Source organism: Podarcis muralis, chromosome 3, assembly GCF_964188315.1.
Source record: "Podarcis muralis chromosome 3, rPodMur119.hap1.1, whole genome shotgun sequence".
Lineage (NCBI taxonomy): Eukaryota > Metazoa > Chordata > Lepidosauria > Squamata > Lacertidae > Podarcis > Podarcis muralis.
The window spans coordinates 99,458,633-99,476,873 of NC_135657.1; the positions used below are offsets into that span (position 1 = coordinate 99,458,633).

Here is an 18,241-nt window from a genome sequence, read left to right on the forward strand (position 1 = left end):
GTGAGCATAAGAGGCTTTTTGATAGTACTCCATAAATGTTTTTGTAACCTCCTTGTTACAAAATCCACTCCACCAGCCCGGCAGTCCAGCTCTGGCACAGAAATAGGGCCTGATCCTGTGGACCCTCCAACAAAATAGGGGGTGGGATTTGGATGCATCAATATTGTGCCCCTGGAGCTTTCTGCAGGTTCCGTGAGGTTTTGCTGTCTACATGAAGTTAATGTGTTTTTCAAAGTGGAATCAATTTCTTATAAAATCTAATGCCACCAAGAGTTCTTGAATGGTAGAAATCCGAATTACTGTACCAAATTTGGCAGTTACCATTTTTTAAAAGATATATACATCATGGGGAATCTTCAGCATTTGACTTCCTAAGTATATTATTTACTGTATGTTATATTATTGTAAGAATCACATTCTTTGAATTACTGAGATTTTAAGGCCTTGATGCTTGGGTGAGTGGAAGTTGTTTTGTGGTCATGTGTTTTATGTTAAATAGGATTTAATGTTTAGGGCTTGCATACTTCAATAATTTCAAGCAAAATACAATGTATAGTCCATATACACTCTTGTGTATGGGAAGTCTTGTTTAGTCAAGTGAAAGTGGGGGTAAACTGGTGAAAATGAATCATATGCAGTTACATGTGTTTTGTGAATTGAATTTTTAAAAAGAACCCCTGAAAAGAATTATTACGGATTAAAAATGTATGTATATGATTATTAAAAATGTGGCATATGTAATGAATACAATTTCAGATTTTCAGCAAAAATTACTTGATTCTCAAAGCAGGTTTATCTATTGCTTTTGTCTCTCAGTTTCTGTGATGTAGATAGTGATTTAAGAATGTACTAAATGTAAAATAATTCATTTATTCTAGTAAAGAACAAGCTTTTTTTAAAAAAAGTCAGCGTCTTCTATTTATTACAAGTGTTGTTCAGTTCAGTGGGTCTTGCTCCCAAGTATGTTTATATGGGATTGCCAGTTTAAGAAGTATACTTCACTGGCGCTAGTGGAATTTACTTCTGAGAAAACTTGCTCAGGCTATAATGAGAGATTGCTTTACATGTATTCTAAGCAAACCTCATTGTGTTGATTTCTGAAGTCAACGATCAGCCAGAATTCAAATCTCACATTTGGAGTGAATAATTTGATCATTGCATGGAGAAAATAACAACCCTGCCTTCCTCTTAATGTCTAAACTGAATGCAAATTTTTCAGCAGTGATGTGAGGTAGAACAATGAATGGATGCCAATTGCAGATATAATACAGATCAGCTTTCAAAGTTACAGCTTTATTTGCTAAATTCAAGTTAAATAAACATGCTAAATAAACATTTGATCATTTGACCATACAATGAAACGCATCCAGTATTTCTTAGAGTTGGTTCACAAATGTATGTACAGGCCTTTCCTAATGATAATCTATTAGCATTGGAGCTACGGTGCAGCATTTTCATCCCATACTACTTAAGTAAAACCACAAGCTCCAGATTGTATGGGAGGGGTTTGTTCCACAGCCCCTCCTCATGGGTATTTAAGTGAGGCATGCATAGCTTAATAAGCCAGAGCCCTCTGCATATAACCAGACACTTTCATGGATTCACCATGGCTCCATCACTTTGCTGCAGCATTTTACACTAAATCAGATATCACTTATATGCAGAAGGGGAGTTTCTTAGCTTTTTCAGGCAGCTCAGGGAACTGTAGAAAGGTTGTTAATCATATATGCATCTGCAGCTATTTGGATCTCTGTCTGATGGTTCTCTTTGGGGTTACCATTGTCTTTGGCACCTTGAAGATGAGGAAATATAATATGGCATAAGCTTTTGCAGGCTGAGTCCCCTTAAACATATGCAAGTATAGGGTAGAAATCTTTCAGTCTTGTGAAAATATAGAAATGTCACTCAGATGTAAAAATAGTCTCGAGCGCACAAAAGCATGTGCCATAATTTGCTCAGTTTTAAGATGCAACAAGACTGTTGTTATGTAGCAGCAAACTAAGATATCTACCCCTTTGGATATTGTTCAAAAATAAATAATAAATCCATACCAAGTGCCATACTACTGCTATCAAATGCTGTTGATAAGTACTACTATTTCCACTATCCAGTGAACCCTACCCTGCCTCATATTACAGCATCATTTATGTCCTAGAACTTCTAAATTGTGAATCTTCAACCATTTCAGACTCAGGATCCACCTTTAACCTAAACATGCATTTGGGGACCTATTTCTTAATAGTTTACCATATATTTGAATGGTGATAGTGCTTCTGCTGTGACCCACCTTGGATCAGGCCTGAAGACCAATATTCGAGATGATCTAAGTCTCTCGTATTTAGGGTTAACCTCCCATTCTGTCCTTGTTTCAAACTCACAAGGTGAGCAGTAATAAAAACGTTCATGGGGGTTGCACATGGAAGTTGCTATTTCAAGAATGAAGTGCAAAGTGAGTTTCTATTAGTAAAACTTGGCTTTCTCTCTTCCTGCTCTACAAAGCCGCCCAAAAGCCTTGGTTCCTGAACATTTTTTAGGGGAGAAGCAACTGGAAATGGGTGCTTCTAGCAATCCTCTTCATGCAACCCAGGACTTGACCAGGTTCTGCATAAGACCCAGCCTCATTCCATTTTGAAAGAGATATTTTCTACCACCCTGTTTTACAAGACTCTTTTAAAAACTTAATACTTCTCTAGTAAAGTATGCTAACTAGAAACGTTCTCTGCTGGGTGTTCAAGTTAAGTTTACAGTAGGCCCCGGTGATGTATTTGTAGACTCCTGAAAATGCATTAATGTATGTTCAGGGAGTTTCTATAACCGCTGATCACAAAGTCGTAAACATTTCACCTCAAATGATACAGTTTCCTGAATGAGTGGGCAACTGAATGCATGTACATTCATAATCGGCAAGGCTAAAAGTTAAACTTGATATCTAGGCAATAAATACTATGGCTAGAATCCAAAGAATACAGGAGGAACACAGTATATGGATCTGGAGCTTACTCTATAAGGGTCTTGCCTCTTAGGAAGCATGAATGTGTATGGTAAAAAAAAATCTAGCAAAATAAGGTTTTGTACCCACAATCTGGCTCAAAAAAATTTGACAAAGTAACTTTGTTTAGGGACTAGAACATCTTGAAGGAGACTTCAGTGGCATTAGTCTGTACTTTATCCTAATTGATGCAAACACAGATTTAATATCAGTAGCTCTGAAACTTAACTTTTTTGCCAAGAGAAAAATGCATACAGTCGAAGTTCATATTTCATTTTTATCTAGTATCATCGCTGGTATTAAAAGATGACAGGCGTCTTGAATATCAGCTTTTCTTAAATTTACCATTTGCATTGTGGAACACTTGAATTGTGGGTGAATATACAGGAAAATATATAGGGACGAGGGTGGCGCTGTGGGTTAAACCACAGAGCCTAGGACTTGGCGATCAGAAGGCTGGTGGTTCGAATCCCCGCGATGGGGTGAGCTCCTGTTGCTTGGTCCCTGCTCCTGCCAACCTAGCAGTTCAACAACACGTCAAAGTGCAAGTAGAGTCTGGCGGGAAGGTAAACAGCGTTTCCATGCGTTGCTCTCGTTCACCAGAAGCAGCTTAGTCTTGCTGGCCACATGACCCGGAAGCTGTATGCTGGCTCCCTCGGCCAATAAAGCGAGATGAGCGCCGCAACCCCAGAGTCGGCCACGACTGGACCTAATGGTCAGGGGTCCCTTTACCTTTACCTATACAGGAAAAAATAATATGGAAAAATTCGCAATTGCTTTATGAAAGTGTGTTTGTACTAAATGAATACTGTATATACCAAATATGGTATATATAATGTCTATATAGCAAAGTAAAAGACAACATTAAGGCTGCAGTCCTGTGCACACTCACCTGGGAGTAAGTCCATATGAACTCAAAGGGGCTTACTTCTGAGGAGACAGAAATAGGATTGTACTGTAAACAATCTAAATTATATTGAAATATAATTTTCATTAATGACATTATTAACTTGCCACATTTTAACCAACAGCAATGGGTTCACCTATTTGTTTCAAATATTTTGTGCTGAAAATAGTAGACTGTAAGATGAAAATAATTTACATAATATTGGGAAACCCCATATGTTTGGAGGGAGGTCCAGGGTGGGATTCACCTAAGGAGCCCTGTCAATGGAAGCTCTTCCCTCCTCTGTGCACCCCTTCACCCCTTGAAATTGACTTGGGGGTGGGAGAACCCCCAGAACAGCATGGGAGAGGGGGGTCTTTGAAAGGCTGGTGCAAACGGAAAGTTTGTAATAGCATGGCATTTAATTCTACACAGCTTGAAAGAGTCGCATCAGTCACATTTTGAAAAATGTCCATTCTACAAAAATGGTGGTTTTTTATGTACAGTGCTGCATCTAATCTTATTCCTTTTTCCAGATTATTTACTGCTGTTTTGAATGACCTTGGTTTCTAGGTGGTGACAATTTGTCCATGGATGAAGTCAAAGATGGTTCATGTGAATTTTTGTGTGACCAAGTGAATGAGCCTAGTAAGAAATTAATGAGTACCGGGAGACTCAGAAAGGTGAGTGTGCCTGGTCAGAATATCAAGGAACACATACAGTATGCATGGAAATAGGCATATAGGAAGTGCATTATAGGGACACAGCTCTGGAGAAAGACTTCCTTCCATGTGTAGCATTCTTAAATCACCCATCCATCTGATATTTGCCTTCCTGGGGGGGGGGGGGGGCAGGGAAGAGAGGTGCCAGTATTGTTCCTGTCTTCCCTGCCCTCTCCACAGTGAGTTTTAGCATGAGGGGCAAGGGGTACTGAATCAGGGAATCAACAGCAAGGCTTTTTATGATTAAGCCTGATCAGTGGGGCATGCAGCAAAATGTTTCCGTGTATTCCTATGGAAGTGTTCCTGTTCAGAGCATGGCCCAGCACTCAACCTTTCTTCCCAACAGAGGCTATGTGAACAGAAACAAAACAAAATCTTGCTTTTACTGGATACTTCTGGCATAACCTCCATATATGGTACTATATAACCAGTAAGGGGAAACTTTAATCTTCATATGATTTACATCTTTATGTCTTCAGTGGAAGGTTGATAACTACAACTCTGGGTGGAAATGTCTCGTACTTGTTTGACATGCTCTTCCTTCTTTCCTTCCTTAACCCTGTAGCCATCAAGAACATTGGTCATGACAAGCATGCCTTCTGAGTAAGTACTAGATATTTTGATGATATTCCTGCCTGCTTATATCTTGGTTTGTAGACCCAGGCAGGTGTTACAAGCCAGTGAAGTGTAAACCTGTGAGGCGGGTCAGTGGAATGCTAGTTCCTCTTACCTTCCATCATTGTCCTGTCACACTCAACTTATGGATGATGATTTTGTGAAGAGGGGAGCTTCTGGTATCTGTGGAAGCTCCACACCTCTTTTGGAACGCTGAAAGAAATGAGGGTTCCCAAATGGGGGGAAGAACGTTTTCAACCCTTTGCAAATACAGGAAGCTCCCCTCTTCAGACAGCCATCCTCTATAGGTTGAAGGTGACTGGGACGGTGATGGAAGGGGGCAGAGCTAGTGCACTTGTCCTTGCTGTCCTTTGCATAGTTACTCTTCATCGGATCATAATGGCAGCATTATAGAACTAGTATTACAGAGACATCACCTTGCCAACAAAGGTCCATATAGTTAAAGCCATGGTTTTCCCAGTAGTGATGTATGGAAGTGAGATCTGGACCATAAAGAAGGCTGATCGCTGAAGAATTGGTGCTTTTGAATTATGGAGCTGGAGGAGACTCTTGAGAGTCCCATGGACTGCAAGCAGATCAAACCTATCCATTCTGAAGGAAATCAGCCCTGAGTGCTCACTGGAAGGACAGATCCTGAAGCTGAGGTTCCAATACTTTGGCCACCTCATGAGAAGAGAAGACTCCCTGGGAAAGACCCTGATGCTGGGAAAGATTGAGGGCACAAGGAGAAGGGGACGACAGAGGACGAGATGGTTGGACAGTGTTCTTGAAACTCCGAACATGAGTTTGACCAAGCTGTGGGAGGTTGTGGAAGACAGGAGTGCCTGGCGTGCTCTGGTCCATGGGGTCAGGAAGAGTCGGACACGATTAAACGACTAAACAACAAATTACAGGGCTATGTAACTTAAATGGCAAGGTTTGGTTGACTACGGTAGGAATAGCAGGGCAGCATTCAACTAAACAGTTTTGCTAGCAGAAGCACCAGAGAACTACTTCTTCCCTGGATCCTCCGGAACAGATTCTCAAGGCGTCTGGGGAAGGGGTGGAGTTGCGTTATGCAACCAGAAATGCTTCTGCTAGTGGAATTGTTTAGCTGGATACCATGTATAGAGTTGAGCACACCAAGCTATAACTAGCAAAGCTACCGCTAGAAAATATAACATGTGATTAGAAAGTTGAAATTTAAGTATACACAGAGTCTAACTTTTGGTCTTTGGGCTCTGAAGTTTGCTGTAGTTTTCTAATTTTTAAAAAAACACACCATAACAAATCTATTTTAGTTACTTTTGTGCAACAGGTACTATAGAACACATGCTATTTTCTAAGGGATGCTACAAATAAGCCAGATGTTGAGGGCAGCTCCCATAATATGTGGATGCGCAGCAAGACTTCTCCACGTACTTAGCAAAGAGCATCTGACAAACTTGCACTTTCCATTCTGTCTAGTGGTGGTTTCTGAAATACTTTGCTTCTTAGGGATATATCTGTGAGTTTGTGTATGTAAACCCTAAAAATCATTACCTGTATGGAGAAACATATGTCAGTGGAGAAGCATGACTGGCGGTGCAACCTTCTGTATGTTTATGCAGGAGCCCCCAAATCTTACTTGTCCTTAGACTTGCAGCCTAAGTCAAGACCAGCATATTTGTGCTGATGTTTTTTCAGTGCTTATGGATATGTGCTTATGGATATGTAATGATATGCATTTAGCAATTTTAAAAAATCCACAATTTCAAAAATATTCTATGTAGCCATATTAACTTGCATTAAGGACTTCTCTCCATCTCTCTTTGAAGGAAGCAGAATGTGGTTGTTCAGGTGGTGAAGAAGTTGGGAGGCTTTCTGTTTTCAAATGAAGTGCGTGACAATACAAGCCATGTGATTGCAGGGAGCTCCCGTCGTACTTTAAACATATTGATGGGAATTGCTCGCGGCTGTTGGATTCTATGTTACGAATGGGTAAGTAATATGGCTGGCCATCCATTCATTGCTTCTTCTCTTTCCTTAACTATTTGATATTTTTAGCTACTTCTAAATGAACACATAATCCTCCATTACGTGAAATGTTTCAGGTGTGCTGATGATCAGGATAGCTTCAGGTTTTGCAACAGTCATACATAAGGCAATCAATACAAACGGGACGCGGGTGGCGCTGTGGGTAAAAGCCTCAGCGCCTAGGGCTTGCCGATTGAAAGGTCGCGGTTCGAATCCCCGCAGCGGGGTGCGCTCCCGTTGTTCGGTCCCAGCGCCTGCCAACCTAGCAGTTCGAAAGCACCCCCGGGTGCAAGTAGATAAATAGGGACCGCTTTATAGCGGGAAGGTAAACGGCGTTTCCGTGTGCGGCTCTGGCTCGCCAGAGCAACGATGTCACGCTGGCCACATGACCCGGAAGTGTCTCCGGACAGCGCTGGCCCCCGGCCTCTTGAGTGAGATGGGCGCACAACCCTAGAGTCTGTCAAGACTGGCCCGTACGGGCAGGGGTACCTTTACCTTTTACAAACTTCTGAACTTAAGCACTGTTATTTCCACATTTCTTTGGCATTCTGTCAATGTACAATGTTCCCATTGAGAGTTTCTTTTCCCACAAAGCAAACCCAAACTGCAGGCATGGAGTTGGGGGTGGGTGAGTATTGGGAACACAGCAGAGACTGAAGGATTCAGGCCATTCTGCACCCCAAACCAAAGGGAAATTAATTTTAGGATGGATGTTTGTTTTCTGTTGTTAGGAAGTAATCAGGAAACAGAACTAAAGCAATAACTGATTCCACCCATATGGTGATTGATGACTGTTGCTAGATTATTACATTGGGGAGGAGCCCCTTGTGTGAGTAAAAGGGGCGAGGCCTCTAATTTCCACATACACACATAGCTGCAGCTCTCTGTCGCATATCCCATATCATGCATCATATCATATCATCCCCCCAACCCTCAGGACTGACTTTACAAGGGGGAAAGGGAGGTGAGAAAGCTCCATTGTACAAACAGATTTCTGCTTGCCATTTTCTGGATGCTATCCAGTACTACAACTTTTGCTGAACATCTGCAGATGGTTTGGTGAACATTGAACTGAACATACATATTAAACCAGACTTCCTCAACCTCGGCCCTACAGATGTTTTTGGCCTACAACTCCCATGATCCCTAGCTAGCAGGACCAGTGGTCAGGGATGGTGGAAATTGTAGTCTCAAAACATCTGGAGGGCTGCGTTTGAGGAAGCCTGTATTAAACCACGAATATATGCTTTATTCATCTAGAGTGGGGTGGGGAAATTTGACCCAGCACATGTGATGTCAGGTGCGGAGCAGGCTGGATCAGCTATGCAGTTAACTTCTCTATGGGGAACTCGACCATGCAGCTGGTCTTTCCAGAAAGCAGGAATGAAGTTGACATTAAAGCCTGAGGAGTCAACTTGCATGGCCAAGTTCCCCTTGGGGAACTCGATTGTGCAGCTGATCCCTGCAGAAATCAGCTTTGCTAGCCCTATGCTTGGCACAGGAAGACATAAGGCTGGCAAAGGCTCTTGGGAACTGCAGTACTACTGACTGTTGGGCACTTGGAAAGTGCTGCACAAGGGATTTTGTCAGATGGATGGGCGTCAATCCTCTGGCATCACAATGGCATGAGGTAATTGACAGGTGGGTCATCCTGCTCACTCGTCAAAGTTGGCCCACAAGGTTGGGACAGATAGGGATCTGGCCTGCTAGGCCAAAAGATCCCCACCTCAATCTAGATTTACAATTCACTGTATAGGAGTTGCTTTCAGCATTAAATCAGCCTAAAAATAAACTCCAGAAATAACAGCGAGGGGTTTACAAATATTTTCTACATTATTTTAAAATCTAATGGGATGAAACACAGACATTCAAAGGAATGGTAAACTAGTATTCAAACTCTACATACTACTATGTAGTTATTTTAAGAAAAATAGATTATAAGCAAAAGGCAACTGAAGCCCCACTGTCCCAGGATTGGGAAGGAATCAAATACAGCTGCAGAAACAGGAAGTCATTTAATGCCAGGGGATTTCTGTGCCAGATGGATCATATTTTCTGAAGCCATGTTGAAATAAATGATATCTGGCTAGATGTTTCTGAATCAGGCCTGTAAATAAAACCAATATAGGTATGGCATTGCCTGCAATTGTACATTAATAAGTACTTTTAAACTAAAACTTTTACACAACTTGTTTTTTGAAGATTTGAACTGCATTGTCTAATGTTTGCTTTCTGTTTTCCCCTATTTGGTGTTACGTTAGCCATACTGGAATCTCTTGAAATGTTATATTTCACAAGTATCTTCTTTTCTCAGTGATGGTCTTTCCATTAGCAACATTCAAAGTGACCTGGATAACTTGTGTGTCATGTGTACTGTGCATTGCAAACTTCTCAGATAAAATAATCTGGTATTTGAGTAGGACAAACTGGAAGAGCCCTTGAGTTCCAGGAACAGGGGAAAAAGAAAAGAAGGGGGGGTGAGCCTGGGAAAAGCTCCAAGAATTTGGTGATGGAGCCAGTATTTAATTTCACTTTCTCCTTATTTCTGCTTGTTGTGTGTGAACCGGGGATTGTAGTTTATCACAAATGCCGGCTTAATTAAACAAGCCTGCTTCATAACCCATGGTTTAAAGTTAGCATATTTTGAAATGGACAAGAGATTGAGACTAACTCAAGGTCTTTGGTTTATATGCAGAGAAAGTCACTTTGAATGTTAGCAAAGTCACCCTATCCACTCACGAAAACAAGATGGGTCTGCAGAAAACAGAAGATTCACTCAGGCATTTTGCCTAGCACTAAACCATGGTTTATTGCTTTGTTTGAAACGGTCCATTATTACTCCAAGAGCTTTCAGAGACAATTGAGAGGCCTTCATTCAACCATTAATGCTTCTGAGTCGCTACCCCTTTGTTGATTTAAGAAGGATTACCATGAGTTGGCAAAGATTTGGCAAGTCACCGGATGCTGTTAGCAATGTTCTTCCCTCACTTACCAGACAATAATTGCATTAAATCTTTTATTGGTGAAAATTTGTGACAGAACACATCCCAGTCTTTTTCTTAAATAGAAGCCAGTGGCGGAAGTGACACACATAACAGAGGATGTCATATTGTTCCTGTGGAAAAAGTCATTGAACCGTTTTCAACTGCACTTGTTTTGATCTTTTGTTCAGCTCTCTTTGTAATGGCCCTTCCGGGTATGGGCATGTTAAATCATTGTTATGAACACCCCAGCTGCTGACCACTGATCTAACAATGAATGGCTTTGATTTTTGCTGTCTGTTTTATTGTTTCACACATTATCTAATTTTGCATAGCACCGAGAGACAGAAATTGCCAGTGGAGTTAGCTACTGTAATTACAGTCAGGTTACAGCTGAGGAAGGACGGCCAGTTGGTGCAAGGAAGCCTAAACTATTTGTTCATATCCTTGCACGTGTGTCCTATGTAGTGTGGGAGCCGAGAATACATATTTTGAAAAAACTTAAGTTTTATTAAATTTTCATAACTTGAGACAGTTTTGAATTGCTCCAGATTGCCGAAATAAATCAACAACTGTGCTTTGCATCCGAAACCTTTTTCTAACCAGATTGCCAAATAAGAGAAACAATAAACTTGGTAAATATAGACGTGTATCCAAAGATCACCAGCTACAAGTGAGTGACTTTTTAGGGCCAAAAAAGCCATACACAAAGGAGGTTTTCTGACTTCCACTAGGTCTTTTCCACAGTTATAGGCTGCTGAACCACAAACATGCTATCCAGGGGAGCCACTCACGCATCTAAGGAACACAAATTTGGTAGATGCTTGGGTCTGTAGCAAGAAAGTAGATTTTTACTCGCAGTTAATGCCTCACAGATAAAAGTCACTGTTCCTCTCTACTTCTCTGTCTCATGGGACTAGTGGCATAGTTGCAATGTATGCCACTATGTAGTGGCATAGTTGCAAGCCGATATAAGACATATTTGAATTTTTCATCAGATCTGTTCAAAACAGCCAAGCAAGCTTGGTTCCTATGCTACATCGTTTTCCAGCTCAATCCTACATCAACCACGTTACAGCCCAATCGTAATCATGTCTACTGTGAAGTAAATCCTACTGATTTCAGTGGGGCTTACTCCCAAGTAAGTGGGTTTAGCACTGCAGGCTTAGTCAGCAGCAAAAGCAACAAGGGGTTGTGTGGCACCTTTAGCTTTCATGATCATCCAGTACCATAATAAGACAGCATCTTATCACTGTAGTGCATGAAAAGCTATGCTGTGCTTCCTTTGTTGCCCTCTAAGGGCCACAAGACTCGTTTTTTAACATCAACTTTGGTATTCTCTTGCAGCGGTCCTCTTTGCTGAGGCACCTCACTCGCTGAAGTACAATTGGCACCAATCTTGTTTACCTCAAGCCTTTGCCTTAGTTTGATGGAGTTCAATTCCACAGTTGTAGCTTAGTTTTAAGAAAGTTTGGAGTTGCCTATGACTACGGGTGACACTGTGGTGTAAATCACTGAGCCTTGGGCTTGCCAATTGGAAGGTCGGCGGTTCAAATCCCCGCGATGGAGTGAGCTCCCGTTGCTCGGTCCCTGCTCCTGCCAACCTAGCAGTTCGAAAACACACCAGCACAAGTAGATAAATAGGTACCGCTCTGGTGGGAAGGTAAATGCCGTTTCCGTTCACTGCTCTGGTTTCACCAGAAGCGGCTTAGTCATGCTGGCCACATGACCCAGAAAACCTGTCTGCGGACAAACGTCAGCTCCCTCGGCCAGTAAAGCGAGATGAGCGCTGCAACCCCAGAGTCGTTTGTGACTGGACTTAACTGTCAGGGGTCCTTTACCTTTACCTTTTTATGACTGCTTTAAGTGTTGTGTTTTATCTGTTTCATAGTGAAGGTATTGTTTTAACCCCTTATGCTGTAGCCCACCCTGAGATCATGAATGAACAGTGTGCTAGAAAAGAAATAAGTAGAGCTTGGGCTCAATGGCCGGGATCCGAAGACATGAGCAGTTGCTTTCCATTTTCAAAAGAGCATTGAGGTTGTGCTTCTTGAACAGCTGTTTGCCTTGTAATGCAGCAAATTTGCTTCTCAGACTGAGGGCACCTCAAAAGGAGTCTGTGATGCAGCATGGACGTCTGTTTAAAGAGGGAGGAAAGAAAAGAAAAAAATGCCCCAAATCCCAAACACCTGAAATAACACTGTGGGTCCGACCCATATCTACAGACTTGGAAACCCTTAACCTTCATTGAGCTTTTCCTTAGTGTTTTTCCTTGACTTTTAAGTTTTCATCTTGTCTTACTGCACAGTAGTATATCACTTCTGAGAAACAGTTTAAGTAGACTAAAATTTATAGTGCCATGTTTTCTTCGCCATGATACGTCTATATGTCTAACTGATAGCTTTCCAGAATCTGACATGGGGAATAGAGCCCCAATATAGTGCGCCTGCTCAACTTCTGATTTATTTTATTTATGCATTCATAGAGACTACTATTCAGTTTCTGAATACAACTAATTATAGTATGATCTTTTTGTAGGTGTTGTGGTCTCTTGAATATGGCCACTGGATGCCTGAAGAACCCTATGAACTCTCTGTGGATTTCCCTGCAGCCCCAGTAAGTAATACATGATTTACTTTTTAACTTATTCAGAAATAAGTCAATTTTTTATCTTGGAATATGGATCAACAACAGAAGTGTGCTCACAATATATCCAATCAAATGGTGACAAAAAAAATTCTTCCCCTTTACCTTCTCTTGACAAAGGCCTGTTAGTACGGGAATATTCAAACTTTCAAGCCATGTAAAATTTCTAATGAAACCGCCCCATTCACCAGACATGGGGCTGACAACATCCCTTATGGTGTGATTCCTAAGTGGAAATGTGAAAAGGCTTTTGACAGGCAACCCTCCTGTCAATCATCTGTTATCAGAATGTCAACTTTCACCCGGGAAGCTGGTCCCGATACTCCTGCTCTAATCCGTACTTAATTCTCAGAGAAAGCAGAAACAGTTTGCTGTTGTTTAAATGCATCCAAAATACCGAGAAATGTCCCAACTACTGGGTGTTATTTAAACATAAAGGAACTAGGAAAGAAGAAAAGTGCAATTTTCCTACAAAATATATTTAACCACACAATATGTGTTGCAGGGCTATTCTGACTTTTAAAATACGGATGGAAATATCTGATATATTAAAAGGGGGAAATAGTTGTCTATTATTATATACTTGGTACTGGATGTAAAGCATAGAAATATTTTTTACAAATCCTTATTAAATATACTAGTATGGGCTTCCAAATATCCCCAAATATGTGATTACAAATGGTAGGAATCAGACTACAGGAAGTAATTACAAAACAATGTGCTTATGTACATAATTACAACCATGGCATGAGATAGGAATAGGAATACAATAAAGATGACCAAATAAGTGTCCCTTGTTTTAAGGTAGTCATTAAAGTTCAGTAAAAGGGCATAAAGAATCACTTCGAAAGCTTAAGTAATTTCTGTTTATGATCTAGAAGTATTTCACAGTTCCAGTTATGCACAAACACCTTAAGCTGGTTGGGAGTCCTTTTATTGTTCTCTTTTGCCAAATCATTATTGCATCAGATACCTCTTCTTGCTTGACATTTAATTGCGATGAAATTCAGTGGCTGTTGAAAACAAGCTGATTCCCGAAGGATATATGTGCATGTTATCCAGGCGGGGGAAAACCAGTTAAGCTGCATCTGTGGTCTTAAAATATTTGTCAAATATAGTATTTTGAAGTTATTTCAATAGGCACTTCATACAAAGAGCAAATGTTTTTAGAAATCTGCTGGTCGGATCATCATAGTTGTGGCCTTGAGAGAGTAGCCTGCGCCTTTCCAGTAGTACCATTTAATTCCTTTAAATTTGTTTGTGTTCTGTCGCAATGGATAGTACAGGCCATTCAGATTGGAAGGACCGCATGCATCAAACCACCATCCTGTTTCAAAAAATATAAATGAAAGGGAGTGTGAAAAAATAATAATAGATGCATTGCTTTCAAGTTGTTTATACAGATTCTCAGATTTTTTTATAAATCTTAAAATAATCACACGTACACAACATACTAGAATATATGTATATGTGTATTGCCCACTCTGGAAGAATGGCAGATGCAACTGATAGACTATATGGAATTGGCAGAAATGACTGGCAGAATCCGAGACCTGGGAGAAGAGCTGGTGGAAGAGGACTGGAAGAAATTTAAAGACTACTTGCAAAAGCATTGCAAATTGTATGAATGTTAGAATGATGCGGGATATAAAGATAATATGGTATTAGTGATATAGTTGAAAGGTGTATGTAAAAATGGTCAACAGAACAAAGGTGAAGTCAGAACAATATTATGTCAAACTTAAACAAAATGAAAAAATGGGGAAAAACTGGAGACATAATAGTGGAAATGTATAATATGAAATAAGATTTGAAAGAAGGTGAGGTATTGCTGAATAAGATTCTGTAAAAGGGAACACAGAAAAGGGAGATGCGAGGGAGTCTGGAAAGAGGATTATGAGAATAATATCTAAGAAATTGGTTTTTTTCTTTTTTATGTCTTTTCATGTATTTTTTCTTTGTTTTGTTTTTTATGGGCTTTTCACTGTGTTTTTTTCTGATTTTTGAGTGGTGTTTTTTTTCTTTTTTCTTACTTTGTATTGTGAAGTTTGTTTTATTGCTTGAAACTTTAATAAATATCTTTTATATATATATATATATATATATATATATATATATATATATATACACACGTATACACCTGACACCTGCTGTTCTAGCTACTCTCATTCTAAGTAAGCTGAACAGGAACTGCTTTATATCAAAGACATATATCTTAGTGCACAAGTTCAACATGATGTAGCCCTCTTGGCACTCCTCCTGAGATCCTTGTGCTGGATCAAGTGCTTCAACACACTGGATCAAATTTGATTGCCCCCTTTTAATTCTCTGCTCAGTCAACTTTTTAAAAGACCCACAAACACAAAAATCCCTGGACCTATTAGCAGGTTTCTTCTCTAGGGGCACCTTTCTTATAAACACTGTTGTTATACAAATTGATCCCAAACCATAGGGAATTATTTCAGGCACCCCAGAACCTGAAGCTTGCTTTTGCAAGAAAACCACAGCAGCTATCCTTTTCTTATGTGGAAAGTATTCATCCCTTCAGAGGAGGATGCCGTTCCTGCAAATTTTATCCGCTTCTGGGCAACAGAATCCCCTCTGTTGCCATTCTCTAGGTTTTATAGTTCCTAGATATATCTAAAAATGGTGAGTTTAAAAAATGAGCTGTCCTAGTGGCGCTAGTTACTTTTGCTGGGCCTGCACAGTTATTTCTAATTGTTATTACTATGCGTAATAGGAGTTGCTGCAGTGTTTACAGAGTGAAGTTCCTGTGGTAGGAACATAAGAACAGCTCTGCTGGATCAGACCAAAGGCCTATCCAGCTCAATATCCTGTTTCCCACAGTGGCCAACCACTTGCCTATGGGAATCCCACAAGCAGGATATGAGCTTTCCTACTGTTATGCCCCAGCAAATGGCATTCAGAAGTACCGTATTTTTCACTCTATAGGACGCACTTTTTCCCCTCCAAAAATGAAGGGGAAATGTGTGTGCATCCTATGGAGCGAATGCAGGGGGAAGGCAGGCAGGAAAAGCCCCCAAAAGCCGCACACAAGCTCGGCGCGGCTCTTGTGGGCTTTTCCTCAGGAGGGACAAGGGACTGACGCGGCCAGTCAGTCCCTTCTCCCTCCTCATAGAAAAGCCCACAGGAGCTGCGTGCTCCTTAAAGGGTATGCAGCTCCTGTGGGCTTTTGCGGGAGGTGGGGGTATTGCCATAGCCCCGCGACCCTCTCCCGGCTGGAGAGGTGGCGCGCGGCTATGGCAGCAGCCTCTCCGCTGCGCTTTCCGCTACTCCCCAACCTGCTCTTTGGGTCTGGAGGTGGGCTTCCCCCCAGCAGCCCCAAAGAGCAGGTCGAAAGGAACCTGAAGCCTGGAGAGCGAGAGGGATCGGTGCGCACCGACCCCCTCTCGCTCTCCAGGCTTCCAAGGTAGCCGCCTGAAGGTGACTGAATGCACCTTGAACGGCACCTTGTTTTAGAGGGGGGAAACAAGGGGGGGAATTCTCCCCCTCTCTGCGCAGCACCTCCTGCCACTTCGCTGAAGGGGCGCTGGGCAGAGAGGGGAAGAATTTTTTTTCTTGTTCTCCCCCCTATAAAACAAGGTGTGTCCTTTTGTCCGGTGCGTCCTATAGAGCGAAAAATACGGTATTTGTCTCTGATCCTGGAGGTATCGGGAGGAATCCAGGAGTTCAAAAACGCTTAGAGCCCAGTATGTGCCTGCATAGAGTTAACTGCAGCTGCACCAAGCACGCTGGAACGAAACGCTAAACTATAGAGTTAGGAGAACTAGCCTAGCCTCCTCTGAGCTCATGCACTCTGCTCTCTTCCCCGTAGCCACAAGGAAGAGGTTTTTTTATTAGTAGTATTAACTGCAGCCGGTCCACATCGGGCAAGACTGCACAAACTGTGGGCAGTATTAACTATGGTTAGTGGAAACAAGCCAAGCCATAGTTTATTAGGCTGTCTGGTTTTTGCTAACTGTAGTTAAGATTAACCACAATTTAGTGTTCAAATGACACCTAAAATGGAAACTGTACCTTTTTTTGAATCTCCTCCTTGCAGAAAGAGAAGATAGGAAGGGGAGCATGTGAGCCCGGTGAGACTAGGTGTAGTCTTGTAATGATAAACCATGGTTGAGCATTTAGTCCAAATGCAGCCATTATCTAATTCTATGTTGCATCCCAAGGTCCAATTTAGCTATAGGTCACAGTACTTTGTACTCAGGTTTCGTCAGTTAACACTGTCATACTAGTATTGTGACATTACACCGGTTCAAAAGGAAGGAAGGAAGTTGATAATTTGACTGTTCGCCATTCCCATATTTTCTTCACTTCCTCTGTCTGTCTGCATATCTGACTTGGACAAGCTACATTGCAGATTGCACCCTTGCAGTCATAAAGTCCTAGTGGTTGTATCGCAGTGTCCCAGGTATTTTGCTGCTGCGATGCAAAACCAGAACTTACTGCTGTTCTGTTGAGCACAGCCCTGGCAACTGAATGTGTCCACTTTTTGGTTAATCGGTTATGTGCTATTTATTCAAAAGTGAGCATCAAAATGGAAAAATGTGGAAGCCATCAAATTGCAACATTTCGGACTTTTCATGGTTTTGCCCAGATACCATGGCAAAATCTACTTTTATGGCTCGATTCAGCGCCAGCAGAAATAGGAAGAGTCTGAAAATAGGAAGTGAGCAGAAAATGCTACTCTTACCTCCTGTTAGCATTTGTGAGCATTTGCAGATGCATTTGTCATTGTCTGCATCCTTTGTGCTAAAACCATTTCCTGGTTGGCTTATGCTGCTTATTTTCCCTGCCGTCCCCGTAACTCCTTTAAGGTGGATCCTGTAGAAAAGCAAAATGGGAAACAAACGAATACATGCTGAAGCAATTGTGGTGGTGAAGTCTGTGCTGGAAAGGAAGCGTTTTCCAAGAAGTATCCTGTTCTGTTCTCCAGTTAATGATCTACTATGTGTCTTTTGCACACAGTATGCCAGGAACTTCTTGTCAACAAAATGTGTTGTTCTGGAAGAGAAATAGCCTTGTTTGCTCCTGAACTGTTGTACTAGATTAGCAAAAACAACAAAGAGGTTTGAATAGATATTAACTGTGACTGAATTACAGTCCAGAGCCTTCTGGAAGGACCACAGGTTCTCTGCTCGCGATCTAAAGCCAAAGAAAGTGTTTTTCCCTCTTCAAAATATAATTTTTGTATGCAAATTCACATTGATGGAATTGCTTGACCTGTTGAAACATACAGTTCTTCAGCTGGGATATAACACTAGTGCTCTGGTGTTTTGGCACAGAAAGTATTCTTCCTTGCAGGTCCAAGTTGGAATTAGAAAGCTTACAATTTATATTCCTGCAAGAAGTGGTCTTATTTTTCAAA

The 18,241-nt window shown here is 41.3% G+C and overlaps 2 protein-coding genes across 2 annotated transcripts in view; one reads left to right on the forward strand and one right to left on the reverse strand.

Moving 5' to 3' along the window:
- Positions 1–18,241, forward strand: part of MCPH1 (microcephalin 1) — a 105,847-nt gene that overhangs the window by 12,794 nt on the left and 74,812 nt on the right. Inside the window, exons 9-12 of the mRNA XM_077925341.1 lie at positions 4,449–4,558; positions 5,163–5,200; positions 7,030–7,192; positions 12,748–12,825. Of these exons, the coding sequence (XP_077781467.1) occupies positions 4,449–4,558; positions 5,163–5,200; positions 7,030–7,192; positions 12,748–12,825 (389 nt within the window). The remainder of the gene's footprint in view (positions 1–4,448; positions 4,559–5,162; positions 5,201–7,029; positions 7,193–12,747; positions 12,826–18,241) is intronic.
- ANGPT2 (angiopoietin 2) overlaps positions 13,314–18,241 on the reverse strand; it is a 45,726-nt gene continuing 40,798 nt past the window's right edge. The window contains exons 8-9 of the mRNA XM_028722383.2: positions 17,567–17,697; positions 13,314–14,182 (exon numbers count right to left, since the gene is read on the reverse strand). Of these exons, the coding sequence (XP_028578216.2) occupies positions 14,022–14,182; positions 17,567–17,697 (292 nt within the window). The 3' untranslated portion in view covers positions 13,314–14,021. The remainder of the gene's footprint in view (positions 14,183–17,566; positions 17,698–18,241) is intronic.